Below are 24,797 nucleotides of genomic sequence, written 5' to 3' on the forward strand. Positions count from 1 at the left end.
GGCTGAGGATAATAGAACGGATTGTTAACTGCGTCTAAACCAATCAGATTTTAGTATTTAACATGAAAGTATAATAATATTTTTTGTCATCTGATGTCCGACAAACAAGAAATTAAATTGCTGTGGCCCAAGCATGTTTTCCCAGAGAGAACTTCTGCACAGTATGATATGACTAGCCCTATCATACACCATTGATGCAGCTATTTCCATTTTAATCCTTAATTGTGACACCTAAAAAATTTCATAAGACTAACTGTGCCTTGTCAAGTCATAAACATGTACAGGTACATTTGTACATCAAATATAAGAAAAGAAAATATTAAACACAAATCTGGAGCATCCACAGACTACACTCCTACTCGACAGATAAAAAATTGTCAACTGTATAGGCTACCATCACAAGCCAGAGGTTTTTTTTGTCAATTTTTTCTTTTACAGATAGAATGACAACAAATCCCATGGCTTGCGATAATGCGTGTGGCCATTTATCCATTTTTTTTTTTTTGACATATAAGATTACCAAAGTATTAAGCTGAAGCGTTACCCAATTGAATAGTATACTGCAGTAATCCAAACAGATTTTTGGAATGTCTTATGATTTCATCTAAGTTGAGGCGATTTTTTTTTTCATTTGTTTTATAATATTTTGGTTTGAAATGCTTGTATATCTGTACATTGCTAAATTATTTAATAAAGCGAATGAGGTACAAATGTCTTAGTGTTTTATAAGAGATTAATAATACTAGAAAGAGTTTGAGTGCTGTAATGTAGAGTCTGCTATATATATACAAATGTAAATTTAAAAAAAAGGAATAAAAATTAAAATTTTAGAATTCCAATTTATTTTTACACCACATATATAAATACATGCATGTACATCTTATGCTTGTAATTTAATACAAAAGTTTGACATAAATTTCATATACCGGTAGTTACCATTTGACACACTATATAAAACAAATTTTCCTCATGGTTTCTTTCATGCAGTGGCATATAAAATAATTAAATTTCTGATTCATTCTTTTGTTGCAGTTCCAAATTATACATCTTTTTCAAGCTGAAGAAAACAGTTGAATTTTTTAATCTCAACAATGGATCATATCTCAAGTACATGGAAAAGCCAATGATATGTGTTTTTGTTTTTTTTATTTCTTAAAATCTGTTATCATTAAATTCTTCTGACATCTCTCTTTTTTTTTCTTGATACCAATGTGTTTAAGATGATGAAGTTTGATTGATTGTTTTAGCTTAATGTCCTTGCCAACATTGTAAAGCATGAGAGGAAAAATTGGATTAATTACCATTTATAATTGAATAAATTAACAGCCTGGCAATATTTGACTACAATAACTTAATTCAGTACAATTGTGGTATAATACTTGTGGAGAACAGTATATATATGTCTGTATTTCTTTCTTAAGTTGCAGACTGTCATTCCTTTTTTATCACTGCATTTCATTTCCGGAAATCTGCATAGCATTTCTAACATTTTTTAAAATTTCATTTCCAACAATTTTTCTTTTCATTTCCAACATTTTCTTTTCATTTCCTGAATGTTTGCAAGGTATCTCTCGTGCAATTTAATATGTTAACCAAGACGGTGGAAATGGAATTTTCAAAAAATTAATTAATTTCAAACCACATTTTCAAAATATTGATTTAAACATAAAGATTTTGTCTATAAACGACCTGTACATGTAGAACTAAAGAGAAAGAATTCAATGAGCATGAATTTTTTTCATTACCATTCATGTTGATTACATTAAATGTCAACGACTGAATCGAACTTATGTCCAAGACATTTGATACACTATAATTATTCTTATTAGATTAAATTTTTCATAAGTGAATTCTTCAATCCTGCTTCCATTATCAAAAAACACTACCTGAAAATGTTGGAGATGAAAACTTTGAAATGTCTGAAATGAAAAGTGAAAAATTTCTAAAAATTCTGGAAATGAAATGCAGCCTTTATTATAACTCTTATAGATCTGCATCATACACACATGGGAATAAATTTAATGAGTAAATACTTGAAAAATTTAATCAGTTATAATCAGGAGTAAAAATATATGTACCCTGTACAGCCATAAGTGAAACTACATGAAATTCAATAAGCAGTTTAAATATTAAAAGCACAACAAGCATTGAAACACAAGTACATGTACAGTGAAAACTGTCTTATCTAACACTAGTGTAATCTGTTTCCCTGTGAATTCCAACTTGAATAATCATTCTAATTTTACTGTTGTCAATGTTCTATACACTGTATGATCTGACATGTTTATTCCCACACAAAAAAATGCTGCCTTTCATAAAATAAAACACCACTAAAATATCAAGGACATAATTAGCTTATCAAAATTATGATGTTATGAACGAGAGAACCATGAATCAAATTGCTCCTCCAAGTTGTCTTGGCAATTTTAGAATCCTTGGTCCTTCAATAGATGATGCTCGCTGACAACACTTATTTACTGAAGATGGGGGTTTGGGATGTAATTTACTTTTGTTCTCACCTTGGACATGAATCTATAGAATGTATGCCCCAAGAAAGATTAATGAACTCTTTATTAAAGGCTTATTTTCAAAGAAGTATAATACCCCCTCCCCTTGGGCATTTTTATAAACATTGGTGGGTGGGGTGTAAATGGGAATTACATTGACTGTCTGTCTGATTTGTTGTCCATGCATTTGAATCCAGTCCATATTTTTGTAAAGGAGAAACATTCAAAGTTCATACTGGACACAAAATTTCTTACGACTCGTTTCTTTTGACCTTGGGACTTAAGGTCATTTGGGAAAGTTTGAGGTCCATGGCAGAAATTTTCTAGAATTTTTGTTTGGCCAATAACTCTTGGAAGCTGACACTTGACAGAACAAGAGGCACTCGGGCCTTATAGGTCACCTGAGTATCATCTCACAACTTTCCAACAATTAAATTTGGACTGTGTTTTAAACCAGACCAGGCCATGAAATTCAAATTCACATACAATTTTGAATGAGGCACCATTGCTTATCATAACTATACACTTAGCATGCTTACTTTGGTTACTTAATACTCAGAGTAACAAAGAGAAAATGCATATCCACTTTATAACCAGTTGTGCACCCCACCCCAAAAGAAACCACTGACCCTTATTTCAAAATTCTAGGAATTTTATCATAAATTTTATTTCACCATAAATGGTTGATTAAAGCAGATTTCAAAGCATTAATTTATTTTCAGACTTTGTATTCCCCAACCCCCACCCCAGGACCCTTGACCCAGGGGCCCTGAAATTTACAATTTTGAAAGAGGCACCTTTCTTTAACGTAAATATGTACTTTGATCATTGGCATAATACCCAGGAACAAAGTAAACGATTTTTAAGAATTCATGCATTTTCACTGTATAATCATTAGAGCCTCGTCCCACAGCCTTAGTCCCATAGAAGAATATTTGCAAAGAAATAATGCATTTTTACTAAATAATCTATTTAGCCCAGTCCTATAACCCCTGGATCCATGAATTTCAAAATTTTGGTAGAGGACTCAATGCTGATTACAATCATCCCAACAGTTTGACTGTTTGATGTGCAGGAGTAAAGAAGATTTTTTAAAAAATTGCATCAATTTTAGTGGTTTAGGCCCCACCCCTTAGGTCCCAAGGGGGACCATGAAATTCAAAATTTTTGTTCCCCTTGACCCATAGATGCTTTATTCCAAAATTGGTTGAAAAAGGTTGTGTGGTTGCAGAGAAGAAGCTGAAAATGTTCAAATGTTAACACACGACGCACAATGCACAACGATGAAAGAATACGGATAGCAATAGGTCACGGTGACCTAAAAATTGCTTATGGTCTAAAGGTGTGTCATTAAGACAGTTTTGCAAGTTTAAGGTTACTGGCAGATGTGCTTGGCCTGTAACTTTTAATGATGAAACATTAGAAGTTTTAATGTTGCACAATTAAGCTATCATTATGAATCAAGGCCAAATAGGAAAGTTCAAGGTTACTTTGTCAGTGTGTACAAGAAAACTTTAAAATCATGACAGCATGGGGTATAATTTATAATTTTCTGAGCTTACTCACAGAACCTCTCAGTTTATCTCTACAGCTTTATCCCTCATCTTTTTTTGAAACCTTTAGGTGATGCTTATTTGAATTAAACTTCAAACTTAACTGATAAAAAAAAATCTGCAAGAACATGAAATTTATGTTAATATCTAATATCTGAGTATTTTTGCAGGAAAATTGGTTTACTCTTTCTCTATTCATGACAATCGTTTTAGTGTGGTGCATGTTGCTTTGAATGCCTGTCAGTACAAACCAAATGAAAACACATGCACTATCTTCAGCTACTTCATTGAGTAAAATGAAAAAATAAATAAATTAAGAACATATAACAGTTTATTCTAAATGCTTCAAAATCATAACAAAATGAAACAAGTAATTTAAATGTTCCTGTCAATAAAACAATTAATGACAGAATACCATTATCAGCAGTCATGCATTTCACAAAACATCATCATACATGCAATTCTTGAATGGAGGTTTTACAAATTGAAATAAAATGACAACACCAAGGAACTAGATGTTAAGTAGCTGTTTGGCAGTAGCCTACTTTCATATTGTACACTGATAATAGTGATATATATACATGTATGTTCAGAATTCTGAAAAATTAGGAAGTGTATATAAGAGATAAATTCATAAAAACCAAAATACATGTTAAACTGAATTTGACACACTATACATATTCTAAAGAATTTTATATATTCACAATTATTGCTAAAAAATTGAATTCAAAAATTCTGCAAAATACTTAAAATAACAATTTTTATTTAAATTTTTCAGACCATCTTAAAAAAAAAGTTTCATTGTCCTCTCCTGACAGACTGACAAAATATACCAGGTAGTTCAACTCAAAACTTTTTTTTCCATTCCAAGACACAATATTCTTTTTTTTATTCCTCTTATCCAGTCAACAAATATGTTGAAATTTTCTGGAAAAAAAAATTCCCCACCTATATACATGTACCATTACCAACCCAATAAATTCACCTTCAGTCGGGAGAGGGCAAGTAAATATTATTTTAAAGATGGCCTTATGATCTACTTTTTATTAAGCCACACTTGTAAGTGTGAGATCATATTTCAAAAAACTCTTGACAAACTTGTTATCTCTAGTCCATGGTTTCTGCATTGTTACTAGGTTTGAAAGCAATTTATTTTCATTCTCATTCAAGTTTGTAAAGGATTATAAAATAAACACAATTAGTAAAATTCTTGTAACCATATTCTTACTTAAGTGTACACCGATATGAATGCATGTAGTGTTACTGAACCAAATGGTTTTTTTATACATGTACTTATCAAATGAGGTCTCGGTAAATTTGTTATTACGGTTAATGCCCTTGTAAGACAATCTTATTTTACAATTGTAAGTTCTCAAAAAGGATGTCATTAACATGATTTACAAAAATTAAAGCACTTCATAATACATAATATACAAATGCATAGAAAGGTACTGATGTACCTTAAAAAGTCTTGAATTCTGATTTTCAAGTACAGACAGCTCATGAGTTATGACTTAAATGATACAAATGGAAATGGAAAAAATTGCAAGTCTGGAATGTAAATTATAAAAAAAATTAAATTCCTACACCCTTTATACACCAACAGCTCCATATTCTAAATTCCAAGTCTCATACTGATGTAAACTTTCTGGTGCGACACTTCGTCGAATTCTTTTGAGGGCCTCCAAAAAATCCTTTTGTGTAATATTCCGTACCTATTTGAAGACATACAAAATATGTGTACCTTAGTTGTTAACATACTGGTACATGTATATTCAGAAATTAGATGTTACATAAATAAGAACTTTAAATTTACTGGAAATGAAAGAAAAAGTGACAAGCTATTTTTGCTCCCCCAAAACTCAAATTTTATATATCCGGAAACAATGTAAAACGGAATTTTAAAAACATCTAAATTGTGTCTAAATATCTGCAAAGTTTGATGAAATTTGTGCAGCGGTTTATGAGGAGTTGCGTTGACAAACTGTTCATCGCTATATTCAAATAAAAAATTTCTAATTGCAAAGTGCCCAAATCACACACATGAAAAATAAAGGAATTGGAATTTCCTGGTAAAATGCACATCTTACATTGTGTCCTAAATATCTGCAAAGTTTGACAAAATTATGTGCAGCGGTTTATGAGGGGTCGCACTGACAAAATGTTCATCTGTATATTCAAGGTATGGCCAAAAATCTAATTTGAAAAGTGCCAAAATTCCCAGAAAAATAAAGGAATCAGAATTTCCTGGCAATATGCACATCTACTTTCTGTGTCCTATATATCTCCAAAGTTTGACGAAATTCTGTGCAGCGGTTTATGAGGAGTCGCACTGACAAAATGTTCATCTGTATATTCAAGGTATGGCCAAAAATCTAATTTGAAAAGTGCCAAAATTCCCAGAAAAATAAAGGAATCGGAATTTCCTGGTAATATGCACATCTACACATTGTGTCCTAAATACCTGCAAAGTTTGATGAAATTCTGTGCAGCGGTTTATGAGGAGTTGCACTGACAAACTGTTCATCTCTATATTACAGGTATGGCCAAATGCCTAAGTTAAAAAGTGCAGAAATTTCCAAAAAAAATATTGGAATCAGAATTTCCTGGTAATATGCACATTTACATATTGTGTCTTATATAACTGCAAAGTTTGACGAAATTCTGTGCAGCGGTTTATGAGGAGTTGCGCTGACAAACTGTTGATCTATATTCAAGGTATAGCCAAATGCCTAAGTTTTTAGTGCGGAAATTCCCGGAAAAAATAATGGAATCGGAATTTCCTGGTAATATGCAAATCTACACATTGTGTCCTAAATACCTGCAAAGTTTGACGAAATTCTGTGCAGCGGTTTATGAGGAGTTGCGCTGACAAACTGTTGATCTATATTCAAGGTATGGCCAAATGAAAATGGTCAAAGTTTTTAGTGCAAAAATTCCCGGAAAAAATAATGGAATCGGAATTTCCTGGTAATATGCACATCTACACATTGTGTCCTAAATACCTGCAAAGTTTGACGAAATTCTGTGCAGCTGTTTATGAGGAGTTGCGCTGACAAACTGTTCATCTCTATATTCAAGGTATGGCCAAATGCCTAAGTTAAAAAGTGCAAAAATTCCCGGAAAAAATAATGAATCGGAATTTCCTGGTAATATGCACATCTACACATTGTGTCCTAAATATCTGCAAAGTTTGACGAAATTCTGTGCAGCGGTTTATGACAGTTGCGCTGACAAACTGATCATCTCTATATTTCAGGTATGGCCAAATGCCAAGTTAAAAAGTGTGGAAATTCCCGGAAAAAATAATGGAATCGGAATTTCCTTGTAATATGCACATCTACACATTGTGTCCTAAATACCTGCAAAGTTTGACGAAATTCTGTGCAGCGGTTTATGAGGAGTTGTGCTGACAAAAAAAAAGGACTGACTGACTGACTGACACTCTGACCCTCTGACACTCTGACGGACGGGTCAAAAACATTATACCTCACGCAACTAGTTGCGTGGGGTATAAAAATGCATATGTCTCTATTTATTTTTGTCTTTAATGAACACATTTTTGAGATCATAGAACAGGTAAAACTTGAAAAGTACAAAACATCTTTGTTCTCTCTGAATCTGTTTCTTTAAGTCTTACTTGATTTGCATCCACAGTCTTCACCTCTTTTGTTGATAAATCTGGAAGATAAAGATAATAATTAAGCTATTTACATTAATAACAAATACATAAACATCACAAACATGAAGATGTGTATACTTAGTTTTAGGTGATTCTATAAACTCTCATCATTATACATGTACCTCTTATAGGACCAAGAGCTGCATCCTTTGCCAAAGCATTAAGATCACTACCTGAATAGCCCTCCGTCAATCTGAAGAAAATCAACATCATTTAAAATCATACTGTCATGATCAAAACTTAATGAAACGGAATTTTTACATAAAATTCTGATTAGGACAATACATGAGAGATGAACTGACTGTGCAATGTGGTCTAACTCCTGACTAGAAAGGGGATTGCCATGTTTGGACAGAAGATGACTCAGCATATCTTTTCTCGTCTCTTTTCCAGGCATCTTTACATAAACTCTTTTAGCAAACCTCCTGTCAATATAGGAATAGAAACTTGAAATTTTTGCACAACAGTGTAACTTGAATGTATTTACAAAAGTTCAACATGAAAATGCACTACATAATAGATTATATAAGGATTCTTTATCACCAAAAAAAAAACACCTTAAAACAGCATTATCAAGTTCCTGAGGTCTATTAGTTGCACCCATAATAAGTACTTTGTCATCAGCACTCCCAGATACCTGTGAAATAAAAGTATAAAAGCAGCTGAATTTGTAAATTTCTTTTAAAATTATATGTAAACATCAACATTTGGCTTTGAGACTTTGAATACTTACCCCATCAAACTGCACTAGAAATTCTGTCTTCAATCTACGACTAGCATCATTTTCACCTTCTCTTCTTTCACACAATAATGAATCAATCTCATCTGTCAAGAAACAAATTACAGTACACATGTACATCGCACCATTCTAAAATTCTGGATTTTCCTGATTATAACTTATTTCAGATGAGAATATTAGTATGAACTGGACTCTTATTTAAGACCACTTACCCATGAACACAACTGATGGCTGAAGCTCTTTTGCAATAATAAACATTGCTCTAACAAGTTTTTCTCCTTCACCAACCTACAAGGATCAGAACAATAAGTCAGGAAAACATGCATCTCAAAATTACAGCCCCTACTTTGTTAAAAGAAAATGAAAACCCCATGTCTGCCAATTGTGAAGAATGAGGAGAGATCAGAATATGGTGAAACAGCCTTAATTGTCATAAGAAAAAATTTGTGAGAAGTTACTGTAAATGTATTATATTAAGGGTGTACAATATTTGACAAATTCATTTTTTAACAAGTTAGCGTTGTTTTGATTTAGCGCATTTCTTTTTGTTCTTATGTATGCTATTAAGTGCAGGACATTTACCGTTATACTTTATTAAATTAGTGGAAGTTCCTTCCAGCCAAAAGCGCCAAAAAGAATAGACAGCCAAATGTAGTACGTTTGCAGTATGACCTACCCATTTTGAAGTAAGGCTTGAGGCACTAATATTGAAAAATGTTGCATTGGATTCATTGGCAACTGCTTTTGCCTGCAAAATAAACCATTATTCAATTGAAACACGACCTCTTACCACAGTATCAAAAAGTAAATTTTTAGCATCAATCTTTCATTTCATCAGTTCTTTTTCTGAAACCTTACCAAATGTTTATGTACTGCTTTGAAATAAAATGAATTTGCAAAAAGACGAGAATACTAACCAGCATAGTTTTACCATTCCCTGGCGGACCAAACAACAGGAGGCCACGGGCAGGAGCTCTGAGTCCTGTAAATAACTGTAACAAAAATATACAAACTATTAAACTTCAAACAGGAGTATATGAATTAACATTGACAGTTAAAGATTAATGATTTTAGCTTTCATATTCTTTAGTGTCAAAAGCATGTAGAAATGTGTGTTGTGTTAATACCTCTGGTCTTAGGGCTGGTAGGATGACTATTTCCTGTAAGGCTTCTTTGGCTGCCTCTTGTCCAGCTGTCAAAAAAATGAAAAACAGAGCTGAAATATGAGCTAAATAGAATTTCATTTTTTTATATTAAGGTTAAGGAAGTGTAAAATTACACACATCTAAAACTTAAAACTTCCCCTCTCCTAAGACAGCTGAATTTGGTAAACATACTGTAAACCAACTTTTATTCACATGTGAGAAATATTCATGAGTTTCCTAATTTACTTCGCAAATATTTGTCACCATGAACCATTTATTTAGGTTGTCAATTTGTGATATCTCCCTCATATAAAGGGTTACAACTGTTCTATCTCCCTATAAACAACAAAGAAATTTCGCAAGCAATATAACTTTGAAATACTTGTATATTATTTGATCCAGGTAAGTGATTGGTAAACAATCAATTCCAATGGCGATATCAAAGTTGTCTGTTTACATACATGAATTTCCAAAGCATGGCATCAGAGAAGTGGGTAGTAGTACACAAGAAGTTAGTTGGAAATTTATATATACTGGTACTCTATTCTCTTAAATTTAGATTTTGCAGGATAATCCTTTGTTGTGTTATGAACCACTTAGCAGGGAGACATCACAAACACAAATGCCCTCAGTGACAGCCCTTTTCAGACCTGTTAAGTGATGTCTGAATCCCAAATAGTTGGTAATTGTATAAAATTATGTAAAATTGTATCCAACAATCATGCAAGCTAGAATTAACACCAACAACACTTTATTCTGGGTTTCCTATTGTATATACACATTACACATCTATGCTTGTTACGAGCCTTCTCACTTACAAATATCTTTAAATGTGACAGCAGGCCCTGTATCCAGTATCTCATTTAGGATTGTCTCGGCTATGTTTTTGTCCACATTCTTTAATTTGATCTTTGACAAATCTGGTCTTTTTTTATTTCCTGGTGCCTGTAGAATATCAAAATATTGGTTATGGTTTAGAGCAATATTAGCTATGATGTGTTGCCCCTAGTTTAAAAAAGTACTCTTGGATGATCATAAATTAACAAAATAATTAATTATAGTTACTCAGTAACAAATCACAAAGTAGATCTTTATACTTGCCTGTACTTGACATTGCTAATGCACTTACATTTGTTACTATTACCAAAACAATAGTTCTTATGCACATTACCTCATCCCATACCCTCTCAAATTTGCCTCTCTTGGTCTTGGAAGAATACATTGGATTGTGCTGTCTGTTTGTAATACTCTGTGGTTATGACTAGTACTTACAATGAGTTACCTTATTTATTTATACAAAATTTTATTCACAAAAGTGAATGGGATTGCGTAGAAGGCAAAACCTATATTAACCCTCTCCCTTATCGTTTATAAAACTCTTTGGCCAGAACTATTACTTACGTTTAATCTTGGTGTCTGTTTATAATACTCTCTGGCTGCTGCTGGACTGTTGATTTTGTTCTGTCCTCCTGGGTTTGTTCTGGGAATGGAATTGCTTTTGTGAATGGCCATAGGTTTCTGTCTAATAGGCTTGTTAACTTTGCTGTTGACTAAAAAATGAAACAAGTAGTTTGGTTTATTTTTTAATGTAGTGTTTTAAAATGGTTGATTCAATCATTCTAACCAAGAATGAACATGTATGTAAATTATAGAAGGAACTCATTTTGTACATGTGAATAACTTAAAATTTTCATTTGTTAAACAATTTTATCAAAGAAATTAAAATTCTACTTTCTTCTACTAAATTCTACAAATCACCCATAGTTATGAAAGTGCATATAGTCATATATATGATGCAATAAAATAACTAGCCTTCTTTTATATTGTAAAAAATCAGTTTGCCAATTATCAGACTTATAAAGAGATTTTTCATGTATACATATTTGTTTCTGCTTTCCTTGAATTTTGAAAAAGAATTTACATAAAGAACAAAAAACAACAGTAAACTAAAAAGTCATGCAAAATAAATATAATACAAAAGCAGCACTAAATGAAAGAAAGAGAATACTGGTAATAGTCTAATAATGCTAAACATAAAGCCATCCCAATTCTACATCACAAATACAAAACAATTTTTTTTTTAAAAGCGATTTAGCCCTGCAAGGGAGGTAATATCTGGTGTGTAGGTACCTGTTGCCTCCTCTCTGCGATCAGAACCTTTTCTCTTGGTTACCTCCCCTGATAAGGAGGGGGGCTTTGCTCTATCACTTTGGACATCAGTGTCCCTGGAGACTGGACGACGCTCACGGATATTTGGGTTGGGGTCTAATCTTTCAGCAGTATTGGACACAATATTTTCTTGTACAGAAAGGAGTAATGCTTTTTCTACACAAAAACAATACAGCAAATTAACAGAATTAAGGAAAAAAAGAGAAAATGGAACAGAAAAGACTTTTTGAAAAAAGGTAATAAATACATGTACACGCTTTACGATAAAAAAATCTATACATGTACTTAGTCTAAAGAAAAACAACTAAACATATAAACTATACATTGAAAACTTATTTACTGGTACATGTACATGTACTTGGCAAAATAAAAAGCATTGAAGAAAAACATGAGTAGCTGGAATTTATTTACCAGACAGACAGATGGAAAACAGATAAAATTAGAACTGCAAAGCATAAGCTCCTATAGTCTTTGACTAATTAAATAATATGCTAAGAAGAGAGGTAAAATTTAATCCTAGTTGAGAAGAATTTCCCACCTAACACCTCGAGTCTGTCCCTAGCCATGACTAGATTAGTGATCATCTTCTCCTGTAGTCTTCTGGCCTTGTCCCAGGAGTCACCTGTCAATGAAGTCATATCAATCAATCAATCAATCAAATTTATTGACTTCAGAGCCAATTTCAGACTTATGTTTAATATCACTGACACGGGTATTAATAAGAAAAATATTGAAAAATATTTTCTAAAACAAGGGGGCTAACCATTTATTTAGCTTAAATCTTTTTGTATTGGATCTTTATTTCTTTATTAAATCTATAACTATTTGAATATTTCAACATTCAGAATTCAGAGTACATGATATTATTCAATATAATAGACAAGAGCCCTAATATAAACTATGTAAGTTTAAGACAATTAAAATGAACAGAAATTCCAAATTTGCATAAAATTTGACTTTGACTTGAACATTTCTTTTAATATTTATTGATCAGTGATATTGAATTGTCTCCTCTTGAACAAAGAAAATAAGTGTATTCACTGCATTCAAAGAAAATTGATGTACAGAAAAAAGGCTATATTAAATTCTAAGGTTCCTCAAAATAGAGGTGGGACAGGGGAAACAAGAGTAAAACTTAATTATAGGGGTTGAAGAAGGTATGAATTTTTGCCAGTGGTTTACTATACACTGATTTGATGTCTTGATAGTTGATAAATAAACTAAAACATTTACCCTGGCCATTGGCAACCTCTATAGCTATGCCTTTCTGGAGAGCGTCAATGCCTTTCTTGTACATCTCAATCGCTTGATCCTTCCTCCCTACAAAAAAACAAAAGACATGAGGAAAACTTAATACTGTTAACATCAAATTTCTTACACAAGCAATACATGGTGCCTAAGATAAACCAATTATGACATCAAAGACCAAAGACAATAAATGTAGCAGTCTATCTATCAACCATTTGTAATGGTAATTAGATTAAATAAGCCTGTGTTATATGATACATGTTATCATGCAAGAGATAAGATCTAAAGGCAGTTGGTTTCTATATCGAGTGCAGGAAGACTTATGATTATTATTTTCTCTGCCCTTTCATACGTTGAGGTTTTAAACTAAATGTTAACCTGCATCTTCTTCGTCTATTTTTAGCGCCTTTGAAATGTACTCAAACGCTTTTCTATGATAATGTTTTTGCTGACTCAGGGAAGGTCCTGCGGGGGAGGGCGACTTGGCCCTGGATGGTGAAGTCATAGCCGCTTCAGCGTCCACCGAGACGTCAGCTCTCAAACGGCGATAGCACTGTCCTCGAGTCAAATCTCGAGACTTGCATACAACCAACGTTAGCACCAACCAGAGTTGAAAGGCAAGTTGACGAATCAAACCGAAAATAAACAGCAATGGACTAGCTGCTATGCCAATATTTCGTCTGTAGAACGGTATTCGTTGTCGCTGGGGTCCTTTATTCTTGTTTTCACCTCTTTTTCGGCCAAAAAACCGACCATTTCCCTTTCTGTTCATGCTTAGCAGCCATAGTTTACATTCATAATAATTTTTCAATATTATTATGTGGAACCATGGGAAAATTTGGAAAACCCCTACAAAATTTACGTCATGCAAGGAATCCCTTTTGCTTATTGACAATTGGCTGGTGCAAAAATGGCGCTAAATGTCGCTAATTTTAGCAATCGTTACACTGCGGTATCACTTCAGTAAATACAATGAAAGGAGGAAGGAGTGTACACGCGCTCGGCGTAACAACTAAAACTGGGGTGACATCGTTACAGAATGTATGTAGGAAAAGGATTTTACAACAAATTGGAATAAACAATATTCATAAAGTGTCAACTCTTCCTTTGCCAAATGTGATCAAAGAATTTCTATGCACGTTTCACATTCCAACGGACTTTGTTCTGGATGACTTGTTTGTGGAATACAATTTCAATTTTCCGAATCATGTGCATCACAAAGTCCATCAGATTTATCCAGGAAAGTGTACTTTCTCAGGGACAAATATTTTGATGAAATCAGAAAAAACAAATGAAATCTGTTCTTTATGCAATGGATCAGGGTCAAAACAAATGACCAATGCAAAAACGCGGGAAATGTGGGCAACCTTCAGGCATCCAAATTTAATGACCTGTCACCTCAAAATGTGCGAGATCGAGAGCAATCGAGTATTCCATATTTTCGATTTTTCAGTCATAAATTTGGAAGAACTTCTTTTCAAAGTACGTCTTCAAGGACGACACATTCCAGAAGTGTTGATTTGGGAGACCATTTTGCAGCTATCAGACGTTCTGATATACTTGGGGAACCATGGGGTATACCCGTGGGAACTGTGTCAACCTCGCCACATTGTTATCAGCGAACGTGGCGAGATTTTAATAGAAAACATGCTGCTCTATTTGCCGGTGAAAAGTGGGTCAAACTTTCAATTTCAATCTCCTAATTCTTCCATTACCTATGTACCCCCTGAGGTTTTGAGCTGGGGATACGTTGGGCCAGAGAGTACAGTGTGGGGAATAGGTCTCATTCTCCATGAAATGACGTCCCAGATTACCCGAGAAAATAAATGTTGCGTCGAAGAAAACAGCTATTATTCTATGCAACTCAAAGACTTGGCTGCCGCCTGCTTGGACCCTCGACCACTTTGCCGACCAACTTTACAAGTAATTGCATCCTTGTCCTCGCTTGTCCTTTCCAAGTATTATGCAACCAAGCAAATTAAACCGACACTGTTGGAATTGTACGAAAGGAGCGAGATATAACACTGTACCGCAGTGAACTTCAAGCTGGGCTGCGACATGTATTGACATTTCAAGTGTGTAATTTACATGACAAAACCTCGTGACATTCCGGCAGAAAACCCCGCCAAATTCCCACACTCTGTAGCGCACCTGCCGATATCGATTTTCCAGTTTGAAAGGTGCAAGGTGTCAATTGATGCCAAATTACATGGATAAAATTTACCTTTTCTGTTAAATAACAAAGTGCTTAAAGACACGCAATGTTAACCGTTATATTTGCGTGAGAGAACGACAATATTATTCTAAACCAAGTTTTATTCACAGATTAATTTATTAATTCCGACAGTTTACATTTATATACAGATGTTTATATTGAGCAATAACAGATGCAATTTTTGTTTACAAATGGGATAGAAAAGGCAAACTTTTGTTATAACACAGGTGGGGGGAAGTTAGCATTTCTATTAGTAATATGGTCAGTTCTTTTTTAACTTCCTTGATATTGCCATAGCAACGCCATTTGTTTCTGTTCAACCCATCGTCGAGGAATATGTTGCAAGCGTGTAGACTGTCACAAATGCCAAAAGTGATACTGCATACAGACTATGTATTTATACACGGGATGACGGCTATACACATTTATTTGATACATGCCCGCAGGAAAATATGATGATTACATCGAAACTTTTATGAACTGATTTTTATCAAAGTTTTATTAGTAGTGCGTTGTATTTGTACTTAATGAAGGTCAATTACTTATAACATCTTTTCAATTTTTTTATTCTATTATTTTTAATCGTTATTTTATTTATATTTTTTTAATTGCACTTCAAGACTTTTTCAGGGCTTTTTGTTGTTGTTTTTTTCTGTTACCTCTTTTGTTGCATGAGATTTGTTTTGTCCTAACTTGTTTTTTGCCGTTTTTATTTTGTTTCAGTTATAGATATCCTTTATTTTTTGTTTTGTTTTTATTTTTACCTTTACCTTATGTTTTTCCATGTTTCAGATAGAAATATGTATCCTCGGTAATAAATCTGTAACAATAAACCTTATGAATTTTATGTTTGCATTTAAAATGTTTGTATTGAAGTGGAGAAACATCTAGCGCTAGAGACGGTGAATTAAATCCAAATACCCAGGATTGGAAAGTCTATATCTGTAGCGTCAACGCTAAAGTTTATAGATCTACTCCAAAGATATGATTTAATTATTTTTCTTTTTACCCAATATATTTTTTAAATTATAAATTGGGTAATTTCTTTACATGACTAGAGGATGTCCCTCCAGAGACACAAATAATGTCCCTGGTGCCTCCCCGCCCCTGAAAATTCTATTCGAGTTTCTGTGCTATCTTTCTTATAGATATATTAGAATATGACGTTTTCAATTAAATTCTTACCCATTTAAACATTACGTCCGCCCAAGTCCTTCGATGTGATGTACAAAAAAAAATTGAAGGGATTTTTGAAAAGTAATTTTTTTTAACCAATTTTTAAATCTGGTGTGTTTGTGAGTGGGGGGGGGGGGGGGTAGGTTAATGGCATATTCGAAAAAAGAAAAGCGGACAGTTATACAACTCCTAGGTACCATACGATATAGTGGGCGCTGACATGTGCGGATCATGGGGGCAGGGAGGGGTACCAGGGTCTGGACCCCTGAAATTTATGGTATTAAATTTTCGATGGAAGAATAACCTTAGACCCTTAATTTTTCTGAAAACAGGGCTATTTAAACGGAAAGTAGTATGGAAGGGAATTACCGCCAAAAGTCTATGTATCTTGCTTTTATTCTTATTCTGCCTACTTCTTTATGCTTTGTTATTAATGTAATTATATGTCACTTTATTGTTTTCATATTCGTCTTTATTACATTTCATTTTGACTTTTATCTTTCTTCATTTCGTCCTTACTTCTATGTTTCTTTATTCTTGTTAAGTCATTTTATCTTATTTTTAAATTGATACAATATCTTAAATGATTATCTCTATTACGAACGTTAACTCAATCACGCAAACAATGAAGCATATTCAATGAAGACGAATGTAAGTTGTCAAACCGTCAAAATTTAGTGCGGCATTATAACGCTAGGTGGTGTGGTGTTCGCTACGAGTGTTGGTAAAACTAGGTAACCAAACCCGGGTCGGGTTATTTGAGATTCTTTAATACGCCTTAGTACTTTAATTATCAATCGAATTTCTGAAGGTCTGATCCAATAATCCGATCCAATAATGGAAACTCCATATTTATTTTCTCTGGCCACACAGGATATACTGTAGTGGCCTCTTTTTTCAGACATAACTTTATACTATACTGAATATGTTTATTGAAAGGCCGACCCACTTTTTGTAAGAGTAAGGGTCAAATAAGTTAATGTAGTACGTATAGTAGGTAGAAAATTTAAATTTGACTCTATAGAAGAAGTTGAATCTAAGCCAAATCTCACCCGCCTTCGAAATAGGATTTCATTGGCATCGGAAGCAAATTGAAAGTGGGGGGGGGGGGGGGGGCTAAGTGTAAGAATTTTTTAAGACCATAAAAAAAAAAAACCCCGACAAAAAAAAAAAAAAAAAAAAAAAAGAAGGAAAAGAAAATAAATGTCCATTTTCCGAACTAAAATATTCAATTTCGTGGGGGTGGGTGAGGGGGGGGGGGGGGGGTTGGTTCGAACTCCAGTGCCAAAGTTTTTTTCCCATACACCACCACTTTCCCCATTTTAAACCTATACTGCATCGTGCCCATGGCAAGTGGGGGGGGGGGTATAATCTATGCAGGAACGTCTGTACTATAAGTCTATCTCTGGAAAAAAAGTGGAGACTAAGTCCACCCCCCTCCACGGTTCCGACGCCTAGTATGTATTTTCAAGTTTTTTTTGCGCTTGTCAAGATGTTTTCAGCCGGGTACTTTAATATTTATTCTCTTGTTGCCCCCTCCCCACTTACAAAAACTTACAATGCTACGTTACTGTTCTCTCGCCTGAAAAATATAACTCTATTAAAGTTATTTGTTGGATAATTGAATTCTAGTTTAATTGATATAAAAATGTTCAATATTTTGATACTAGTTAACCCTCATAAATTGGGTTGTTTTTCAGAACCTTCCACTGAACTGAAGTTTATTTCATGACAGATAGTAACTGCTCATGTGCGTGATTCTAGGGGCAGGGCTTTGCAAAGGAGTGAGGAGCGTTAATATGGGTAGGCAGATCCAAATTTTTTTTCCAGCCCCCAGCCCAAAAACAAAAATTCCAATCCCAGAAATTACTTGACGAGCATAAAAAAACCTAAACTCGCCCAAACGTCAAAATCCAATTTCGAAGGGAGCGTTTAACTTTTTTCCTTGCTTTAGTATATACATTTTTAAACCTTGTAAATTCCAGGGGGTCCTTACACCCCACCCCCCTCTAGGTCCGCGCATAGTAGGCGAAGTAAGAACTAGGCTTCATGCATCCAGACATACTAGAAACTCCCTGGTCTTATTTTCAGCGTTAATATTTCTTATCAAAATAGCACTTAATTTTGAATAAAGAAAGAAATATCTTTAGTACGCATCGTATTTGTGATCAGCCAGGAGAGCTAAAAAAAATCGTAGAACTCGAAAATTCTGTTTGGTGGTGGTGAGGGGGGGAAGGGGTCGTCAACTTTTTTACAGTGCTAAATTTTACTCATACCAATAAGTACATGACTTTTAATATATAAATTGACAATAAGTACTGCAACAAAAAGGGTAAGACAGGGACGTAGTATCAGAGGGGGGGGGGGGCAGGGGGGAGGGCTCCCCTCCCACTTTTTCCCCCGACATTACCTTTACAATAGAAAATGTTTACTTAAAGGAAGATTACCCCCCCCCCACATTTCACCACAGTGGATATAAAAAAAATTTCCCCCCAAAAAAATTGGAATTGAAAAATAGTTGTTCTTGAAAAAAGTTAGCCACTTTGCCGGTGGAGAGCTGCAAATTTGTCCTATATACTTGGCACTTATAGCCATTGAGCAATGAGGGATCTTTTCTTGTGCCAGCACCTACTGCGACACGGGACCTCGGATAACAATGTCTAGATCGATGGATTGAAATCCACATCCTATTCTTACCCACGACGTATTGATCGACTCTTTACTACTGTACTTCGTGACTCTAGAGCAGACGCCGTAACCACAGTGCCACGCATATACTTAACCCAGGGGTGAGGGGGGGGGGGGTTGTCATAATCCATATGGACTCGTGAAGATTATCTATATTTAACTATTGGTTAAAATGATTTAATTATAAAGCACTTTTAGAATGATGTCATTTAAATATTTATTCATACATGTATCAATGTATAGGACGGATAACTTTTCTTCAAAAACTGAAAACGTTCGTATATATAAACATCGTTTTACGATTAAAAAACTATTCGGGGGAGGGGTTGCTATGAAAGGGGGATTGCTATATATAGCAAGATTTCCCACGGAAGACTAGCTATACCCCGGGGGAAGTCCAAGTGTATAGTCTTCCAAAGGAAGCATCACTATGTTTCACTTCAAAGGGAAATCTTACCATCTAGGACTTTCGAATCTTACCATCTAGGACTTTCGAGGGAATGGCATGTACATATATCGGGCACATACCTGAACTAATAACAAACATCATTCATTTGAAAATTTAAGTTCGATCGATAAAGTATTAAGGCAAAAAATTTGAAAAAAAACTCGAATAACCCCGGCCCGGTTTGCTTACCTAATTTTACCAACACTCTTAGCGAACACCCCTGCCACCTAGCGTTATAATGCGGCACTAAATTAGGACAACTCGTATTCGTCTTCATTGAATATGCTTCATTGTTTGCGTGATTGAGTTAACGTTCGTAATAGAGATAATCATTTAAGATACTGTATCAATTTAAAATAAAATAAAATGACTTAACAAGAATAAAGAAACATAGAAGTAAGGACGAAATGAAGAAGGATAAAAGTCAAAGTGAAATGTAATAAAGACAAATTTGAAAACAATAAAGTGACATATAATTACAATAATAACAAAGCATAAAGAAGTAGGCAGAATAAGAATAAAAGCAAGATACATAGACTTTTGGCGGTAATTCCCTTCCATAAAGGAGAGTCATGTATGTGACTTCCCATCCACCATTTTCCTGTTTGCGAAAGTTGTTCACGTTGAGCATAAAAAAATTCCAAGACTGACAATTGTTGATTCGGATCCCCGCTCCCTCCCCTTGAAAAATTTCTGAATCATGCGCCTGTCATGATTAAAATGCATGCTGGTACATGTTTTACATTAAATAAGAGACCTGGCGATCTCTTCACTGTAAGAGATTATGCAAATTCAAGAGCATTGTGTCAAGCTGTATTTTTTTTAATTTACCGATCTGCAGTTAATACAAGTTGTCATGTTAAGTTTTGTATTTACTGCCACCCGGTAAACATGACTTTAAAAAAAATGAGCCATTTTCCTATCCTAAAGAAAATCATATTCTATTTAATCAAATAGAAATCTGATAGGTAACCAAGAGAATAAAGTCTTTCAATCTTTCGCATTATATATACATAATGCAGGATGTTTGCAAAATCTCTTGAGGGCAATGAATCATTGTATTCTTAGACAGCAGGCGCGGATCTAGAAATTTTACAAAGGGGGGAGGGGGTTGAAGGAATTTTCAAAGGGGGTTGAAGGGGAAAAGCGTTATCATAACGTACCAGAGACATATAAATAATAATGGTTTTATATGTCTCTGAACGTACGTTTTACATATACATGTCGTTAAATAACTCAATAGGATACAGGGTGGTATATCGTTTTCAAAAGTGGTAGGTTGATCAACCTGGGAAAAAGTACTTATATGAATTACTTGAAAGTTTTTGAAAAAGAAAATAAAATATATATCCGAACCCGAAAATCCTAATCTGTAAAGGGGGTGGGGTTTCATTTTGTATTCACAATCGAATTTCTTTATATATTACATTAGCCTTTCACTGAACATTTTCTATAGTAAAAATACAACAAAATTTGGGCCTTTTTTTTTTTTGTTTTTTTTTTTGCAAATCCAAAGGGGGGGGAACCCCCGTAACCCCCCTCTGGATCCGCCACTGGACAGTTAGATCTTGTTGCAAATCACCTCAAAAGAAATTAAACTGTCTTTCAATATTTACCTACTTATAAACGTAGAGGATTATAGGATTATATCAAGATAATGGTCAGTGTCCTATTGTAAGACACAGTATCACGTGATATAGAATAATCATTTTCTTCCGATTGGTTAAGCATTTTTAGCCCCAGGAAAGCCTAACGATTTAGATCGGAGCACCTAATTTGGCCACACTATACATAATATACTGTAAGTAATTTCATTTCAGTCTGGTCATTGTAATGTTAAATGGGTCTCTGAAACTACTAATTAATTGTGCCTTCAATTTATTTTTCTAATTATATCAAATATTTTTAAACGAATACCAGACAAACAGTGATCCCCCCCCCTCTTAACGCCAAAACCTATTTGAAGATCAAATTACTAATACGAGTATTTCACGAACGAGTTAATGAAAACCTGTTACCCCTAAAAACGTAAACAAACCATAATTTTTCATATTTAGAAGATAAAAGCTGCATATCATTAAATTCAAAAGGTAAAACTAAATAAAAGAAAAGTTTATACCAAAAGGACATAGCAAATTATTTACTTTGTCTTCGAATTCGTGCAAAATAAGCTGAAAATTGAGATAATTTGGTTTCAACTGCAGCTGACGTTCACCAGACGTAATTTATGTGGCAAAACAAAATTCCGTACCTTTCTGCCTTAATAATTAATTTTTGCTTACAAAACTTATTGAAATCTTAAGTCCTTTTAAATAAATTATTAGGCCTATTTATTTTCATCTTTTACAGGTGATATTGTTGAAACAGAGGGATGGATCTGGTGAGTATAGGGGACTGGCAATCAAATCTTAGTATACCTGAAAGCAACAAATACATGCTGCAGAACAAAATTGGCTGTGATATTACTTTTCTTCTGGGAAAGACTAAGGAAGAGGTTCACGCTCACAGATACATGCTGGCTAGTCGAAGTAGTGTGTTCTTTGCAATGCTGTATGGACCTTTTGATAAAAGTGACAAAGCCATTGAAATTCCAGACATTGAAAAAGACATTTTTGAACAAATTTTAAGGTATTTACAGTTTAATTTAGAATTTTTTTAAATTATCATCCAAAAATATAAATGATTTTTTTCCCACAGTTATATCAAATTTTTAATGATGCAAATATATTACAAAAAATGATTGACTGCATTTTGAATAATTTTAAATTTGTAGGTTTATGTACTGTGAAGAAATTTTGATCACAGAGGACAACGTTACACACATTCTGTATGCTGCTCGTAAATATGGAATCTCTAAGGTGACTGTGGAGTGTCGAAATTTTTTGGAGAAGAACATAAGTCCAGAAAATGTTTGTGTCATTGCAGAAAATGCACACATCTTTGATGAAGATGAACTCTTCAAAATGTGCCTTGACTATATCACAGTAAATGCCTATGAGAGTCTTCAATCTGAGTCCTTTACCCAACTATGTAGACAGTGTGTAACTAGGATCATTGGAAGAGATGATCTTCCAGTGGATGAAGATCACATCTTGGAGTGCATGTCAAACTGGGCCAAGAGGGAATGCAGTCGCCAGGGACTAGCAGACACTGAAGAGAACCAGAGGGTTGCCCTTGGTGACCTGTTTTACTTGATTCGGTTTCCCATCATGGATCTTACATTTTTTGCTGACAATGTGGCCAAAACATGCAATCTCTTGTCTGAAAAAGAAAAAATTGACCTGTACACATACATGGCAGGAAGCAAAAAAGAATTATCAGACACCAAATTTGTGACGAATCAAAGAAAACCATTCTTCATTACATGCTCACGATTAGGAGCTGTGGAGAAAGCAAACAGCGAAAACTTCAGATGGAGAACGGGGGAATTGGAGAAGCTAGACTTCCGTGTGTCCAAAAAGATAGAAATACATGGCATAGAAGTGTATGGTGGGAGACTAGAAAAGTCTAACCACAAGCTGTCTGCATGGCTGAGGAAACATGACACAGACGAAGTGATTGCTGACTTTCACACAAAGTTGTCCACAACACCTGACAAGAAGACCTACAAGGTCTTCTTCAGAAAGCCTGCAACTGTTCTTGCAAATAAGAGATATTGTATCCACTTACAAATGAAAGGGGCTAAGACCTATTGGAGTGAGGAGGGAGTCACAAATGTAACTTGCCATGACATTGTTTTCAACTTTATTGACTCGCAGGAAATGGGTAATGGCACAGGAGTGAAGCGAGGTCAGATTCCTGGCATTATTTTCACAAGATACTCAACTAGTCAGGAAAGTTAAATACCTTCTAATCACAAATTTCATTGGTTTTGAAGTTGTGATCTAATATTGCAGAACAACAGAATAGCTAGGATCAGATTTTGATCAGATGTTGGAGAACTTTTTTGAAACTGTATTATAGCCTTTTAATGTCAGTATAGGTATATGAATAACTTTTGATACATACATTCAATACAGATATTGTATCAAATTTTTACATTCTTGATGTGGTTTTCTTTTGATGCCATTTCAAAATTTTTTAAAATGAAATTTTTAGGTGAAATATGAGTCTTTTCTTTTTAATTAAATCGTTAAAAGCTGAATATCCGATGTAACAGTACTAGTCTTGTGAGAATGCAATATTGAACAGGAATGTTTACAAAGTCATTTACTTTGAATGCATTGGGTTACTTTGAATGCACTGGATTTTGGTTAAAAAAAATTAGTAGTATAATTTTTTTTAACTTTTTTGAACCCTAAGATAAAGTTTAGTTATACATATTTTAGTACATGTATATAGAGCCAGTGATTTATTTCGTAGTTCATTCCTTTGGAGTGCCTTATTTAGTTACCTGTAAACACAATAAGCAAAACTCCAGCATAACATTCATGCGAGAAAGAGATTTTACATATTATGAATATACTAGTACGTGTATCTACTATCTAGATAATCAGTTTATGCAAAACCAATAGATGAATATGAGTATGAAGACAATATTGTTTAAATCATGATTTTTTAAATGTATAGTCACCAAATAAAATGTATATAAAAGTAGTACTTTACAAACTTTTAAGGTTATGGGAATTAGTACTAGTCTAATTTTGAATAGATAAAATTTTAACTTTAACACAAAAGATGTTGGAATTTGTATTTTATCACTAGAATTTACAAGAACATTTTTATTAGTACAAAAGTGACATTAATTAAGAGTCACATACTGATATTAATTAATATATAATAATTAATCTTTATTGATTTTTAAACCAGAATTTTCTTTGTGTAATTCCTCATTTTTTTATGTGCCAAAGTCATACTTTATTATGCTACTGAATAAAGAAATTACACTTTACATGTGCTTGTCATTTTCAATCAATAAAATGTTCTGGCACCTCTGTTACTTAAATCATTAGAGATATTGCACCTTATGATATTCTGTATATACAAATATACCTTTTGAATTGGAAGAATTGGGAACTTTTGTACACATCTGTTGTCCTCATCCTGTAATCCTGAAGTTGACATTCATGACTGCATTCATTCCTGTAGCAATTTTCTGGAGATCTTCCCAGATTGGTATAATAGTAAAATATAAAGCAGTCACAGATCTTTCACAACTGGTCATTTGAAATGATGTTTGTCTTTCATTCAGTTAACAGAGATGCTATTGGCAACCTCAAATACTGTT

The 24,797-nt window shown here is 33.9% G+C and overlaps 2 protein-coding genes across 4 annotated transcripts; one reads left to right on the forward strand and one right to left on the reverse strand.

The window, feature by feature from the left end:
* Nucleotides 1–4,373: 4,373 nt before the first annotated feature.
* LOC134283449 (spastin-like) lies at nt 4,374–24,716 on the reverse strand. Of its 3 annotated transcripts, none has more exons than XM_062765895.1 (16): nt 24,563–24,716; nt 13,029–13,115; nt 12,334–12,417; nt 11,757–11,951; nt 11,028–11,176; nt 10,445–10,571; nt 9,609–9,673; nt 9,399–9,473; nt 9,158–9,229; nt 8,694–8,769; nt 8,476–8,567; nt 8,300–8,379; nt 8,045–8,167; nt 7,865–7,935; nt 7,701–7,741; nt 4,374–5,775 (listed from the first exon to the last, which is right to left on the reverse strand). In XM_062765895.1, exons 1-16 carry the CDS (start codon nt 24,597–24,599, stop codon nt 5,653–5,655), a joined length of 1,497 nt encoding a protein of 498 aa, XP_062621879.1. In that variant the 5' UTR covers nt 24,600–24,716; the 3' UTR covers nt 4,374–5,652. The 3 variants fall into 3 exon arrangements, with proteins under 3 accessions (XP_062621879.1, XP_062621876.1, XP_062621878.1); XM_062765892.1 differs by lacking the exon at nt 24,563–24,716 and adding an exon at nt 13,422–14,000; XM_062765894.1 differs by lacking the exons at nt 11,757–11,951; nt 24,563–24,716 and adding an exon at nt 13,422–14,000.
* LOC134283451 (BTB/POZ domain-containing protein 6-like) lies at nt 21,575–24,315 on the forward strand. The gene is made up of 3 exons (XM_062765897.1): nt 21,575–21,660; nt 21,920–22,198; nt 22,344–24,315. The coding sequence occupies exons 2-3, from the start codon at nt 21,942–21,944 to the stop codon at nt 23,410–23,412; spliced, it is 1,326 nt and encodes a 441-aa protein (XP_062621881.1). The 5' UTR covers nt 21,575–21,660; nt 21,920–21,941; the 3' UTR covers nt 23,413–24,315.
* Nucleotides 24,717–24,797: the final 81 nt, after the last annotated feature.

Source organism: Saccostrea cucullata, unplaced genomic scaffold (genome assembly GCF_032062105.1).
Source record: "Saccostrea cucullata isolate Sc308-1 unplaced genomic scaffold, CSIRO_AGI_Scuc_v1 ctg527, whole genome shotgun sequence".
Classification (NCBI taxonomy): Eukaryota; Metazoa; Mollusca; class Bivalvia; order Ostreida; family Ostreidae; genus Saccostrea; species Saccostrea cuccullata.

Coding starts and splice junctions, on each gene's coding strand:
- LOC134283451 (XM_062765897.1), top strand. CDS start 21,942: ATGGATCTGGTGAGTATAGGGGACTGGCAATCAAATCTTAGTATACCT. Junction 22,199..22,343: donor ATTTTTGAACAAATTTTAAG/GTATTTACAGTT, acceptor TTAAATTTGTAG/GTTTATGTACTGTGAAGAAA.
- LOC134283449 (XM_062765892.1), bottom strand. CDS start 13,815: ATGAACAGAAAGGGAAATGGTCGGTTTTTTGGCCGAAAAAGAGGTGAA. Junction 10,572..11,027: donor AACAGACACCAAGATTAAAC/GTAAGTAATAGT, acceptor GATATTCTACAG/GCACCAGGAAATAAAAAAAG. Junction 8,770..9,157: donor CAAGCCTTACTTCAAAATGG/GTAGGTCATACT, acceptor TGATCCTTGTAG/GTTGGTGAAGGAGAAAAACT.